Source organism: Salvia hispanica, chromosome 4 (genome assembly GCF_029641045.1).
Source record: "Salvia hispanica isolate PSC_SH4W2 chromosome 4, Shi_PSC_v1, whole genome shotgun sequence".
Taxonomy (NCBI): domain Eukaryota; kingdom Viridiplantae; phylum Streptophyta; class Magnoliopsida; order Lamiales; family Lamiaceae; genus Salvia; species Salvia hispanica.
In genome coordinates this window covers 48,472,267-48,486,472 of record NC_142695.1, presented here as the reverse complement: position 1 = coordinate 48,486,472, position 14,206 = coordinate 48,472,267, and the positions used below count along the sequence as shown (strand labels likewise).

General features: G+C 36.3%; 2 protein-coding genes across 3 annotated transcripts; one reads left to right on the top strand and one right to left on the bottom strand.

Moving 5' to 3' along the window:
• Positions 1 to 4,636: 4,636 nt before the first annotated feature.
• LOC125192537 (uncharacterized) lies at positions 4,637 to 5,964 on the top strand. Its single transcript, XM_048090141.2, has one exon. The coding sequence runs from the start codon at positions 4,751 to 4,753 to the stop codon at positions 5,627 to 5,629; it is 879 nt and encodes a 292-aa protein (XP_047946098.1). The 5' UTR covers positions 4,637 to 4,750; the 3' UTR covers positions 5,630 to 5,964.
• A 3,867-nt stretch (positions 5,965 to 9,831) lies between these two features.
• LOC125193122 (rho GTPase-activating protein 5-like) lies at positions 9,832 to 11,697 on the bottom strand. 2 transcript variants are annotated; one of them, XM_048090863.2, is made up of 4 exons: positions 11,203 to 11,697; positions 10,816 to 10,969; positions 10,615 to 10,734; positions 9,832 to 10,547 (listed from the first exon to the last, which is right to left on the bottom strand). In XM_048090863.2, the coding sequence occupies exons 1-4, from the start codon at positions 11,607 to 11,609 to the stop codon at positions 9,966 to 9,968; spliced, it is 1,263 nt and encodes a 420-aa protein (XP_047946820.1). In that variant the 5' UTR covers positions 11,610 to 11,697; the 3' UTR covers positions 9,832 to 9,965. The 2 variants fall into 2 exon arrangements, with proteins under 2 accessions (XP_047946820.1, XP_047946821.1); XM_048090864.2 differs by having other exon boundaries at positions 10,816 to 10,936; positions 11,203 to 11,696.
• Positions 11,698 to 14,206: the final 2,509 nt, after the last annotated feature.

Here is a 14,206-nt window from a genome sequence, read left to right as displayed (position 1 = left end):
ACATGTCAATTTTAATCCTATTTGTCACTAAATTGATTATTTGGATTAGGGGTGGCAAAATGGGTAGCGGGTAATGGGTAATTTCCATCTCAACCCGCTACCCGCCGGGTATTGGGTACCCGCTATCCGACGATAACGGGAAACGAGATGGGATCGGGTAGTGTATTTTAGAATTTTGCGGGTAGCGGGTATACCCACTACCCGTACGGGTATACCCACTACCCGTACGGGTATACCCGTTAGTCCCGTAATACCCGTTATTATTAGTATTAGTCATATTCCATCTTTTAATACTCCCTCCGTTCCATATAAATAAAGGTGTTTCAAATAGTTAAAGTGGAGAAAAAAAAGTAAATAGTTAAATAATAATAGTCATATACGCACTCATTTTGAAAAATTAAAAATAAATAGTTAGAACTGAGAAAAAATAAAGTAAGAGAAATAATAATGTAGAAAAGAGTATTTATATTATTATATTTCTAAAATGGGTGAAGAAAATGAAATGCCTCTATAAAGGCGGAACAGTGGGAGTACTTTATATAATCTAAGAGTTCATTTAAAACATTTTTATATTCCAACGAACATACAATTGAAAATTCATCAGAACTAGCTATAGAGTGTCCCCTTACTTTTATTCCCAATCTATTCAACGTTTACCATCGATATTAATAAAGTAAATTAGGGAACATTGACGGTTATTATTATGATTTTCATATTTTTTATTAGGATTTCGGGTCGGGTCCGGGTACCCGCAATGTCGGGTACGGGATACCCGTCACGAGTATCGGGTAATCCCGGTATGTCACGAGGCGGGTACTGGGACAATAAATTTTGCTAAAATCGGGTACGGGTACCCGACTTGTCGGGTGCGGGTACCCGCGGGTAACCCGTTTCGCCACCCCTAACTTGGATACTATTTGGCACAATAATACATACAGTCACAATTATTACATAACAAATGACAACTTTTGAATAAACAAAACACAACTTTAACATTTTGAATTATGCTATTCGAGTCGAAAATGTGCTATTCGGGTCGGGCTGGGAAAATCCTAACGAAATGAAAGTTCGTGGTTTTAAAAACAAATCTTATAATTCATGGGAAAAACCAGAATTCAAGAAAAAGTTTTGGTTTAAAAAGCCAAAAACTCATATCAATTTTACTAAAATGGAGTAGTAGATAGAAGAAACACTGAATGTGATCTCTTAATAATTCATTTTCCTAGTATTTTTGCTAATTATAGGTTGTGGTATCTAATTTATGAAGTACGAGGACAATTGTGTATTTGTATCACTTGATTAGTGAAGGTGGACCGCTTGATTTTAAGAAGAAAAAAAGAGTGCGAAATGAATATTATTTTATTTCCAATTCAAGGCACGACACACAATCCATAAGTTCGGATTTTGGGTTTTATATAAATGAAAACTTCCGAAGTCAAGTTGATATTATTGCGGAAAGTCTTTATTAGATATTTTTCCCTCACACTTCCGCCAATCAACATTAAACAATAATTTTCGGAAACTTCCTTACAATAGTGGCAATAAATTAAAATGTTTGGAATATAATCACTATTATTTTCCAAGTTGGAGAAAGCGATGTGGTAAGAAATCATATTAAGGAGTAATTGATTCCTCCTAATAAGATAAAGAATTAATATATAATAGGGTTAATTGATCAATGACATTAACAAGTAGTTTAATAAGATTCAATTTAATTTTAAAATTTATTATTTGTATATTTATCTTTAAAAATGTACTCTCAATTATATCACCATTATTTTAACTCGCATCAAATTTTATTGTCAGAATTTCGCTCCAACTATGAAATCATGATGGCATAACGTGCGTGTGTAAAGAAAGTTATACTTATACAACTATTAATTTTTATTTTTATAAATAATTATCTGAAAATGATAAAGAAAAATACTATAAAAGATTGACATTTATAAAATAACTATGTTAAGAGCATCCGCAGCGGTTGGAGGAAGCTCGTCCGTCCGTCCGTGCCGCTGGACAGAGCTCGTCCGCCCGCCGATGGAGCTCGTCCGTCCGTGCCAGCGGCACGGCGCTGCTCTTAGCTAAGAGCACGTCCGTGCCGCTGAGCAGCCCTACGTGGCACGCCCTGATTGGCCAACGGCATAGCAGTTGGCAATTTCGTTTATTTATTTATTTTATTTTTTTAAAATTCGAAATTTATTTTAAAAAATGTTTTTAAATAAAAAAAATATTTTCCCACTTTCCAAAAAATTATATCCGTTTTCTACCCACTTTTAATTTATTTTTCAATTTTTCCCCCCAAAATTCACATTTTCATCTATAAATACCCCCACTCCTACACAAAAAAAATCACATTCTCATCTATTATCTATTCTATCATCATCTACATTCTCTCATCTTTTTCCTCATACTCTCTCATCTAAATTCCCACCACACTACACAATGTCCGGCTCCGGCGATCACCCCTCCGGCAATCGCGGTTGGAACCACGATTGGTTCGACTCCGAGGCCGGATATAGTCCGGAAACCCAATTTACGGCCCCTCCTCAAACCCAAGGTTCGCAAGCTCTGGGTGGCTACCGTCCTTACACGGTGCACGACCTAAACGCCCCCGGGTTCGGGGGGCACCCCAACCCGGATCGGGAGGGAGCAGCAGCTCTACTCCTACTCCTACTTCTGTTCCTAGTCCTCCTGTTCGTGGCACCCGCACCCTGTACACTCCGGGTTAGATGATGGCGATGTTCAAAGCCTACTTGGCAGTCTTCGAAGATCCGGACGTCGGCACGAACCAAACCGGGGAAACTTATTGGTGGCGCATCACTCGCCTCTACAATGAAACCCGGCCGGCGGGAACCATCTATCGCAATGATAGTATGGTTCACAATTGCGTCTACAGATGCAACGAGGCAATTGGGAAGTTCCAGGGAATTTACCTCCAGTAAGAGCGGTCGGCGGGGAGCGGCACGAACGAGCTCGACATCATCACTGCCGTCTTGGCGACCTACCAACGGGAGGAGTTCAAACCGTTCAAGTACCTCGATTGTTGGCAGGAGGGGCGCCTACATCCGAAGTATAGGGGCGGCATAGTAGCATCCTCATCCAGCTACTCCAGCAAACGGTCCAGGTCGGTAGCCCTATCCGACGGCGCCTCCGATGATGTGGCTACCCAGCTTGCCGGAGCTAACTTGGGTAGCCCCGACGCTGGCCCGAGCAGTTCCCGCCGGCCGGTCGGAAAGAAGAAGGCGACGACCACCCGCCGCCGCGCCTCGACTCCATCCCCCCCCCCCCCCCCCGCCGCCGCCGCCCCCGCTCCCTTTGTGCCTCCTCCACCCTCGAACAACACGTTGTGGGCCATCTTGAGTCAACTCTATATGAACGATACGTCTCAGATGACTCCGGATCAACTTGCAACACATGAGCAAATGATCCGGGGTCTCAAGAGGCAATTGGGGTTAGAGGAATAGTCTTCCACGTTTGTAATTTTTAATTTGTAGGATTTGAATTATGTATTATTTTATTTTCTAGGATTTTAATTATGTATTTTTATTTTTTAGTATTTTAATTATGTAATTTTTATTTTTTAGGATTTTAATTATGTAATTTTTATTTTTTAATGTATTTTTATAATGTAGAAATGTTTTTAGTAATTGGAGTATTTAAATTGAATAATAGAATGGTGGGACCCTTGAGCTTGTCCTTAGCTAAGAGCACGGATGTAGGTGTTGTGCTCTTAGCTAAGGACAAGGAGTAAAAGTGGGTTCGGGTCCACTTCCCTGCTCTTAGCTAAAAGCACGGATGCGGATGCTCTAAAGCTGATTCAATCGCCAAAATTTTTGGATTAAATTGATAAAATTATTAAAAGAGGCATTGATCAAAAACATAATCAATTTTGGGTAAACAACTTTATTCTCTCTCTTGCTTTATTTTCTTTTCATCTCTCTTATTTTATTTCCTCTTTTTCTTTACTCTCTTTAATTTAACCTTTAAAACATTAACTTTTTAAATTTCGTGCCCAAAATAAATGTCTCAACTATATTGAGACAATAGTACTAATGAACTTTGTTATATGTGCAAATTTCACCCAACATTGACTTTCAACCAAATTAAAACTGATATAGTCGTCCAATGGCATCAACATGTGACGTGGCCATGACATATCACACTAAAAAATATTTAAAGTTCCAAAACAATGTCAATTAGCATAAAAAATAAAAGAACATAAAATTTAAAATATGAAAATTTCAAAATAAATGTAATTCTCTCTCCACGCAACCAACAATTAATGTTGCGCGATGTCACAATTATTTTTACTAGAGCAACCTGAATTAGAGATTCTCTCGATAGATTAAGAAGAAACCTATCTGCGATGGCTTTATCAACCGACTACGTTGATTTTAATTTAGCCTAAAAAAAGAGTCGAATTGGTCCGGGTTAGAAATATCGGTCAATGACTCGGTTTAAAAAGGTAGTGATATATCTCCCTTTAATAAAATGATTAAGAGATAATGATTGATTTGATGAGTAATGATACAGTAATAATGTGAATTAATGAATAAAGAATGAATAAGAAAAAGGTGTTGGGAGGGAGTGGTGATAAGATGGACGAAGTCAACAGATCTGTGTGTCTATAAAATAAAAAAGGAAGGATGAAATAAATCGAACAGGCTGTCCAATATCCACGCTCCCCTCCTCTTCTCCTCCATTCATCTCTTGTCATCTCATCACATTCTTCCCAATCAGATCCCGATCGAGTATGAACATAGACGATCAATTACCGCCGCGGCGGAAGGGCCAGGGCCAATCCCAATTCATCAAGCGCATGGAGACTTCGGTGTCCAGGCCCCGGGCATACATCATCCTCCTCATCCTCGCCTTCGTCCTCGGCTACCTCTCCCACTCCCACCCCCTCCTCTCCCAGACCGCGAGCGACGTGTACGAGCACAACAGCTTCCCCAAGCAGTGCGCCGCCCCCGTCCCCTCCTCCGACGTCCGCCGCACCATCATCTCCCGCGTGTTCAACAACACCTCCCCCTGGGAGGCCTTCCCGCCCGCGCACGCCCGCCCGCTCCTGTGGCAGGACTGGAACAAGGGGTGGGGCTCGCAGATGCCGGTGTTCGAGCACCTGATCGAGCAGGTTCGCCCTCGCACCATCATCGAGGTCGGCACCTTCCTCGGCGCCTCCGCGACGCACATGATCGGGCTCACCAGGAAGCTAGGGCTGGACACGCAGATTGTGTGCATCGACGACTTCCGGGGGTGGCCGGGGTACTACGACGAGGAGAAGAGCTTGAAGATGGTGAACGGGGACTCGCTGCTCATGTATCAGTTTATGCAGAATGTGGTGAGGGCGAACGCGACGGAGAGCATCATCATGCTGCCGTTCTCGGCGGGGACGGCGCTGGGGGGGCTGTGCGATTGGGGGGTGTACGGGGATCTGGTGGAGGTGGATGCAGCGCATGATTTCCACTCCGCGTGGGTGGATATTAACAACGCCTTTAAAGTGCTGAAGCCGGGAGGGGTGCTCTTCGGGCATGACTACGCGTGGGTTGGGGTGCGGACTGCGGTTCATATTTTTGCCAGGGTTCATGGATTTCAGATCAGGATTGACGGCGAGCACTGGATTCTGTATTGATGCCAAGAATCATATGCTAATAAATTTCTCACTTATTGCGTTGATCAATGATTCTCACCTATGATCATCATGATCGGATATGATACGACCCCGTCAACCACGCCTGTTGTACCTCTCCGCCTCGAAGCTGGATTGCTCAATGTCTAGCTAGTGTTCTTCGCTTCTTCTTCTCTCTCCACCACCTCTCTCTTTTCTTTTTTATTTTTTCCAATTTATGTGGGCTGGGATTGGACCACAATAGTAGGTGGATTTCATTTTCTATGAGCCCAATGAGTTTTTTTTTCTGATCAGTTGTTTTAATTTTAAAGGAAAAATGGTAATGAAACCTTTGAATATGATTTCGGAGTAAATTACAATATGAATTTGCAGAGATATAGAATTGGAACGATGAGCTGATTCTGATTGTAATTTCCATGTAACTGGCGTTTAAATTGACTCCACCAAATAAACAGACAGAGACAGAAAAGATGCACGGTCATGTAAACTTAAACCTCATTTCTATAAGGAAAAAAAAAAGTGTATTGAAAAAATTAGTAATATATAGATCATAATTCTATATGTTAATGTAGTAAGTATTATAGTAGTAATAAAATAGGAAAAATGAATTAATGAAATATGAGATTCATTATCATAATTAGTAAAAAAAAAAGTAGTACTCCCTTTGTTCCCTCATAGTTGAGGCGGAACTTTTCGACACGGAGTTTAAGAAATGAATATTGAGTGTGTTAAATAAATAGATAAAAAAGTAAGAAAGAGAAAAATTTAGAGAGAATAAAGTAAAAAGTGAATAAAGTAGAGAGAATAAAGTAAGAGAAAGTAAAGTAAGAAAGAGAAATAAGTTACTGTATATGGAAATGACTCGACTATGAGGGAACTTCCCGAAATGGAAAAATAACTCAACTATGAAGGAACGGAGGGAGTAATTAATAAGGGACAGATCAGAAAATTAAAACACATGAAATAGAAGGATTACTTTTTTTTTTTAAGGAATAGAAGGATTACTATATTATTTAGATTTGTGTGGGTGATAAATCATAAATGTAACATAATAATAAAGAAATCATTATTTGGGAAAAATGGTTTGTGATAATCTCCCTCGCACGCTATTTCTTGACAATTTGAATCGTTATTCAGACAAATATCGAAACCGCAAATACTTATAAGAATCATTTCTTTATAAGAGGGTGTCATAATAAATTTGTGTGGGTGAAAAATATTGTTTCATAATAATAAAATAAATCATTAGTATTTGGCAGAAAAAGATTTGTGATAATGCTCATTTCTTGATAAATTGAATTGTTATTCAGACAAAAAATTTGAAACCGTAAATATTCATAAGAATCATTTCTTTATTCGATTTATCTTTTAATGAAATATAGCAATAGAAAAAAAAAATTGACAGGGACTCCGCTAATTTATTCTATACATTATATTAAATCGATAAGTATTGAAGATATTTTTTTTCATAATTTCCACTTATTTTGAATTAGAGAAAAATTGTGAGGGACTTAAGTTCCTTATTTCTATTTTAAGTGTGTCAGCGACTCAATACAAGTTGGCCGTCGATCGACTTATGACAACCAATGACATGATAATTGTTGGCTCATGCAAAAATTATCAAGATAAAGATGTCCGAGAGTAATGCATGCAAAAATATCCAGCTTATTTTAATTTAGAGAGTGAACTTCGAAAATGGTCTCTGGATTATGAGTTTATCTCGAAAATGGTCCATGAACTTTACAAATATCACCAGTAGTCACTGGATTAAGGGATATAAAAAACGATCATTTTTCACTGTTTCGAGACGAAAATGCCCTTTTAAGGGGTTTTCGGGGGTTTGGGCTATTTAGTCTTTTTACACTTTTAACATTTTAAATCTGATATTATTTCAGTTATGTACTAAATCTGATATTATTTCAAAATTATCATTCTTCTTCTCGTTGTTATCCTTCACTTTGTTTTTTATTTCAATATTAGATTTAATTTTACAAAATTAAATTTTAAATTTCAGTTTTTAAATATCAATAAATTTTTTTAATTATAAAAATTAATAAATAACAAAAACTAATAGTCATAATCAATATTTGATAGTGTCTAATATTTAATCAATAAGATATGACAACGCCTTAGTTTTAATCAATATTTAATAGCTTTAATCATAAATAGATCATATAACATGATTTAATCTTAAATAAATATGCATCTAATGTAAGACTAATATACTTTTCGTTTATTAATTTGAAAACAATCAAAATGACTAGAAAATTTCAACAAAAATACTCCTATATAAAATTTTTAGTTACCTTCATAATATTCAATCACAAGCAATTATAACAACTGAACGAAGGCTAAATAGAATAGCTCTTATTTTTCCATCATGATTAATATAATTTTTTTGTACTTCTTCACTGAATATTATATTAAATAACAAAAATTAATAATTTTAATCAATATTTATAGTGTCCAGGAATTAATAGTTTTAATTAAAAAAAATTATTGATATTTAAAAATTAAAATTTAAAATTTAATTTTATAAATTAAATCTAATATTGATATAAAGAAACAAAGTGAAGGATGGCAAAAGGAAGAAGAATGATAATTTTGAAATAATATCAGATTTAGTACATAACTGAAATAATATCATATTTAAAATGTTAAAAGTGTAAAAAGACCAAATTGCCCAAACCCACAAACTCCTCAAAAGGGCATTTTCGTCTAACAGTGCAAAAGGACCGTTTTTTATATTAACCCTTAGTCCAGGGACTACTGGTGATATTTTTAAAGTCCATGAACCATTTTCGAGATAAACCATAGTCCAGGGACCAATTTTGAAGTTCACTCTAATTCAGTTTATTTAGTTTCATAAAATATTAAAGTATCTTGCCACAGTTCCTTAGCTACGTTGCGCATCTCATCGTCACGAGCTTCTCAAATTTTTTTGCAAGGATCGATATATAAGAGGTAGGTTGATGCTAATAAATACTACTAACCAATAAGTTGTAGCTTAATTGGCAGCACAGAGCTATGGTGACATTATAGTTACGGATTCAAATTCCACCATTCGCTAAATGACTTTCGGCCTTAATTCACAAATCTGGTCGAGTAGGATTACTTGGATTCCGCCTTTGTATTCAAAATGCATGTGGTCAAACCAAAATTACTAATCTACTTGTAGCAGACAATATTTGGATTAAATTTCAGTGTTCGTTCTAGAAAATGTCGAGTAATAAATTTTGCTATTAGAATTTGGAACAGCATGCATAGAAAAAAAATCAATTTTTATTAAATACTCAAATTGTATAGTAATTATTAAAGTAGCCATTTCAGGAAAATATATCGTTACTAATATTTGCACCCCTCAAGTAATTACATTTAGTCTTATTCATTCATTGATATTATTAATGAACCGACGCGGAGTATGATTTAATTTGTCATTAAATATCATTCAATATTTAATGGAATAAGAATGGAATGTGAAAATAATACTCCTACTACAAGAACTCTAAATACGAAAGACTTTTTAATAGTCTGAGAAGATATATACTGCTAATATTTATGGGAAAATGTGGTATTTTAAAATCGTACTATATTAAGTACATAAATGACTTTCATAATGATAGTTGAATTAATTAGAGAATAAATTGGATTTGTTTTTTCAAATTAAAAAAAAAAACTTTATCATAATCTTTAACCTAAAATAGGTAGAGGTAACAAAGCCCATACACAAAAATAAAATAACATAAATTTCAAGTTAATCAGAGTAGAAAATAATGCAATATTATTAACTAAACCCTATTATACCAAACGTCTTAATAAAACACTAAATTCAAATCAGATACTCCCAAATCAAATTTATGAAATATGGACGTCGAAGTTTGTAGAAAATAGAGAGAGGTTAAATTATGATAGATTGAAGTTTGAGGAGAATGGATTTATTAAAATGTTAACTGGGAAAGAATGGAGATAGTGATAAAAGGAGATGAACTAGAAATTATATATTTAGATTGAAATGTTTGGCTGATGCTACTTGGGAGTACTTAGTAGTAAGATATTTTCCTCAAACCAGTAAGTCAGTCACTCAAGTCACCATGGCCAAGAAATAAATGGCGAACAATATTAATCTTTTTTAATAAATAAAAAAAATAAAGATCGAATTGTTTGTGTCTTGTTAGAATAAATAAGATAAAAATGGAACAATAGACTTAGACAAATAGAAAATCCTAATTTCCAAGTGCAAGCCAAACAACTAAGAATCATAGCTCCAAACCAAGCTGTCTAAAGCCTGTCTAGTTATGTGGAAGAAGAAAAACTAGCTAGTTAAAGCATGAAAACAAGATTAACTAGAATTATATAGCTTCTTAGGTTGTGTCCTGGTCAAGTGGAACACTGGATGGCGGTATAGCTTTTGCATGCCTCTCCGCAGACTAAGGCGATGGAGAATTCCGTCGTCTGCTTCGTATTCATCTTTGAAACCATGCCCTAAGGTTCTCCTTTTGCGCGTGGTGGTGGCCGCCTCAGTACTACTACTCGCAACTGCATTACTGCATCTGCGAGATTCATCAACAACAACTGCAGCAGCACGCTGCTGATCACATTCTTGTCTCTCAGCAAGTGTTTTCTCTATGAGGGTCTTGAGAAAGTTCATGACTTGGACAGCGTGGACGAGTGCAGTCAGAGGATCAGCCATCTGAGTCATGTTTGGTGCAAAAACCATAGCAATGTTCCTTGCGTTCATCTTGTTACGTTGGTGGTGCTGCACCACGTCGGCCATCAGATTGATGGCCCAGTCGAGCAGGGCGCCTTCAGTAGGAGGAAGCTGCTTTACGAGCTCGCTGCACTCTTCCTCTGTGTTGCAATGCATCACATCTTCTGCTTTCAAACAGTCAAGCACTCCTGAAGGAAGTTCTCTAAACCAAGCCTGATAATATTTATACATCTCAATACATGGATGGATCTACTCATCTAATTTACTGTAATTAATGTACCTTTATCAAACCAGATAAGCAGTGGACATCAATTCCATGTGGCACAACTCCTTTGTTCAGCTGCTTCCTAACACTCTCTTCTTGACTATTCTCAGCATTGATTCTGAAAATTCCTTCTGCCTTCAAATTAACACACACACACACACATAATTAATCAGATGATGAGCATTTAGCTAATAAAAAGGCTAGAATTGGGCATACTTGAAGGCCTCCTTGTTCATACAGCATGCTCTGCATCATGAGAAGAATTGTTGGTATGCTGTTTCCTCTTTGATCAAAGCTACACTGCATTGACTCTGCTGAAACTCCAAATACACTAGCACTGTCCAACATCATCATATATTCTGTCAACCAACTTTTTCTCAACAAAAAAACAACATTTATCAGATTGAAACTCAACCAATTGAATTTAATTCAATTCGAACAGCTATGAACTCAAAACTCTAATTCCTTAGATAAGATAATCTTCTTCCCCAAATCCGGAAAATACACAATCTATCTAATGTGAATCAGGATTAACCATAAATTAGGGCATTAAGTTCAACAATTTAGAAAAATGAAAGGGGAAGACTGAAGAGTGGATTGAACCTGGCGCTGGGGGGTTTAGGAGGGATTTCGGGCTGGAACTCGAGTGGTAAGCCCAGGAAGCCATCAAATCGGTCAAAGGTGACGTGTGCCACGTGGCGTACGTCGGTAGGCCAGCCGATATCCACGTCAGACGCAACGTCGTCGGCGTCGACGGAGCACGTGACGAGAGACTTCCTCAGCGCCGCCGCCACCACCCCCAGCACAGAAAGCTGCGGCTGATTTTCACCATTTCCGCCTGGGCTCAAAAAAGGCGTGGATGCCGGATTCTCGGAAAATCCGCCGTCGTCGTCGTCGTCAGTGTTGAAATCAGCGAAATAGCCGTCGTCGTCTTCCTCCGCGTCGCTTTCGTAGAGAGGCGGCGGCGGTGAGCTGGGAGAGCAGGACTTGGATCGGAAGCGGCGGGCCATTTTTGCCGAGGAATAAATTTATAGTAGTAGTACTACAATTCAGAGAGAATAGAGAAGAAGATGAAGAAGATGAAGATGAAATGCAATGGTGTTGATTAATTCATGATTAGTTGTACCATGATGGCGACTGGCTTTCATATACAGATTCATATTCTAAAAATCTAAATTAATAAAAAATTCGATTCCGTTTAAGTACCTATATTGTTTGGTTGTTTATTGACTTATTCCGAGATAAGATTTCAATCAAATTTAAATTTTAATCAAACACATTTCCAAAATTTATAATTTTGTTATATTTTGCTGGTGTTAATTAAATCTTTAAATATGAATAGTAAAGAAAGATAATCAAATTAACAATATAACATTAAATTACTAAAATACTCCTAATAAAATAAATTGCAAAATTGTTGGGGCCCCATCCACAATCTCCACGTAATTTGGTCCATGCATGGAAAAGAAATCATGAGGTGGTGATAAATTGGACATTTATTTGGGGAATTGAAGCAAATGAAATGTCTCTTTTTCCTTTGTATAATTACACAAGGACGAGAGAATTAATGGGACCTTTTGGTCTTGTGATTGGGCTTACATTTGTAGGTTGGTTTTTGACATTGCTCATGGAATGACAAAATTAAATAAGATTATGAGTGTGTGTGTTCATGTGAAGCCATTTTCGTCCTATTACATCATGTGTAGTGGCAGATAGTTACTTTTGGCGGAAGAGACGAAAGTTGGTTAGTTTGATTTGATTAATTATTTTCCTTCAACTCTCTATCATGAGACTCTTCTATTGCCTAGCTTGCTTTGCTTCACTACAAAGGATTGATAGATTCCTGCCACTTCTCAACTTTTTTTCGGTTTTTTTAATTTAGGCCAAAACTTAACTATACTTTTCACGTACATATTATGTCATTGAATTAGTCACCAGTTTGATAATTATTTCCACAACTGATATAGAAAATTTTGCTATACTTACTGAGTACACATGATAAAGGTTTTAGGAAATGTAGTAGAAAGTGGAGTAGGAAAAAGATAGTAGAATTATAATAAAATATGAGGAAATTTCTTTGGTCTACGTCATTTCGTGGTCAGTTTGGGGCAACAAAATCATCTTTCAAGACTTCAAACCCAATTGGGAGTTTGAGAAGAAATTTGTGTTTTGGCAACTTAGAACTTGGATAAGAGGATGGTGTCAGGAGTTTCCATTCTCACCTAGACAGATAATGGAAAATTTTGATGATATCAAAATATGGGCAATGGCATATTGGCAACAAGACCACACGACATTGATGGGGGTACCTGTCTCTTCTCTCGCTCCTTGCTTGGTGTTTGTCTCGGCTCCATAGCTCTTGGGTGATGTGCCTGATGGCTAGTTGAGTTATTTGTTCGATTAGTCTGTTTTATGTTTATCTGGGTTTGTGCTTTTGATTCCTTCTTCTTCTTGGGTCAACTTAGCTCTTATTTTATACACATTGTTCTTTGCTATTTTTCTTATTGTGGTTGGTCTATTTTTATTCTGTTGTTGTTCTGCACTCTACCTCACCACTACTTGGTGGTTTGAGATTTTTGGGTTATAACAAAAGCTATGATCTTAAAATGGGCAGGGTACATAATATTTTTGTACACAGAAACTAAGTTTGGACAAACGAGAGAGAAAGAGTACTTTCATTTGATGAGGCCCCAATATTTAATAGAAGATGCACCAAAACCAAAGTATTACTTATAACAATAGTAGTAATAAATTATTATTATTATTATTATTATTATTATTATTATCATTATTATTATTATTATTGTTATTATTATTATTATTATAATCCATGCCATGTAGTTTTAAGAAGACCTGTACAATAAAGAGTATACACCAAAAATGGAAGAAAGTAGCTGAAGTCGTTAACGAATATTTTAAATTTGCAAGGTCTGAATTAATATCACCTTTTTCTGCATTTATTTTTGCTATGATCATATTTGCTTTCCATGCCAACACAATATATACATGATTTTAAATTATAAAATTCTCAACATTATGTACTCGTATTTTCAGAAACCTTTCGACCTTTATAACATAAATTACGGAGTAAATGTTATTTGCAGTATATGATATGGTCTGGAAAAATCGATTATAGAAGGACATCTCCAGGCCATACATAAAAACTCATTTTTTGGGTAGAAAATCTCTAATTATATTGCGAACTCAAACTTATTTAAGCATCTTTCTATTATACAACATCAAATATGGATCTACGGAAAAAATTTTATGAGCTATATACTAAAAATGATGTAAAACTTGAATTTGGTATAATCGATTAGAGTAAAATTACTCATATATTCAAAACTTTGTTTGAATTTAGTGTAAATGGTAGATTATATAATTTAAGATTGGAATAATATGTCTTTAAGGACATTTTCTTAACAAAGGGTAGTTGTTAAGTAGCAAAATATTACTTATACGATATAAATAAGTGGATATTAATATTTGATAGTAGTAGTAGTATCTAATATTGTGCATATATACAGAGAGAGGGATATGGTAATTAGCAACCAACATTCATATCATGGTCACACATGATGGCACATGGGAATGATCTTTCCATCCT

Excerpts from the sequence above, each read along its gene's own strand:
- LOC125192537 (XM_048090141.2), top strand. The coding sequence starts at position 4,751 with ATGAACATAGACGATCAATTACCGCCGCGGCGGAAGGGCCAGGGCCAA.
- LOC125193122 (XM_048090863.2), bottom strand. The coding sequence starts at position 11,609 with ATGGCCCGCCGCTTCCGATCCAAGTCCTGCTCTCCCAGCTCACCGCCG. Across the intron at positions 10,970-11,202 it reads CCTAAACCCCCCAGCGCCAG|TTGGTTGACAGAATATATGA; the intron begins GTTCAATCCACT and ends GTTGAGAAAAAG. Across the intron at positions 10,548-10,614 it reads GCTTATCTGGTTTGATAAAG|GCTTGGTTTAGAGAACTTCC; the intron begins GTACATTAATTA and ends AAATATTATCAG.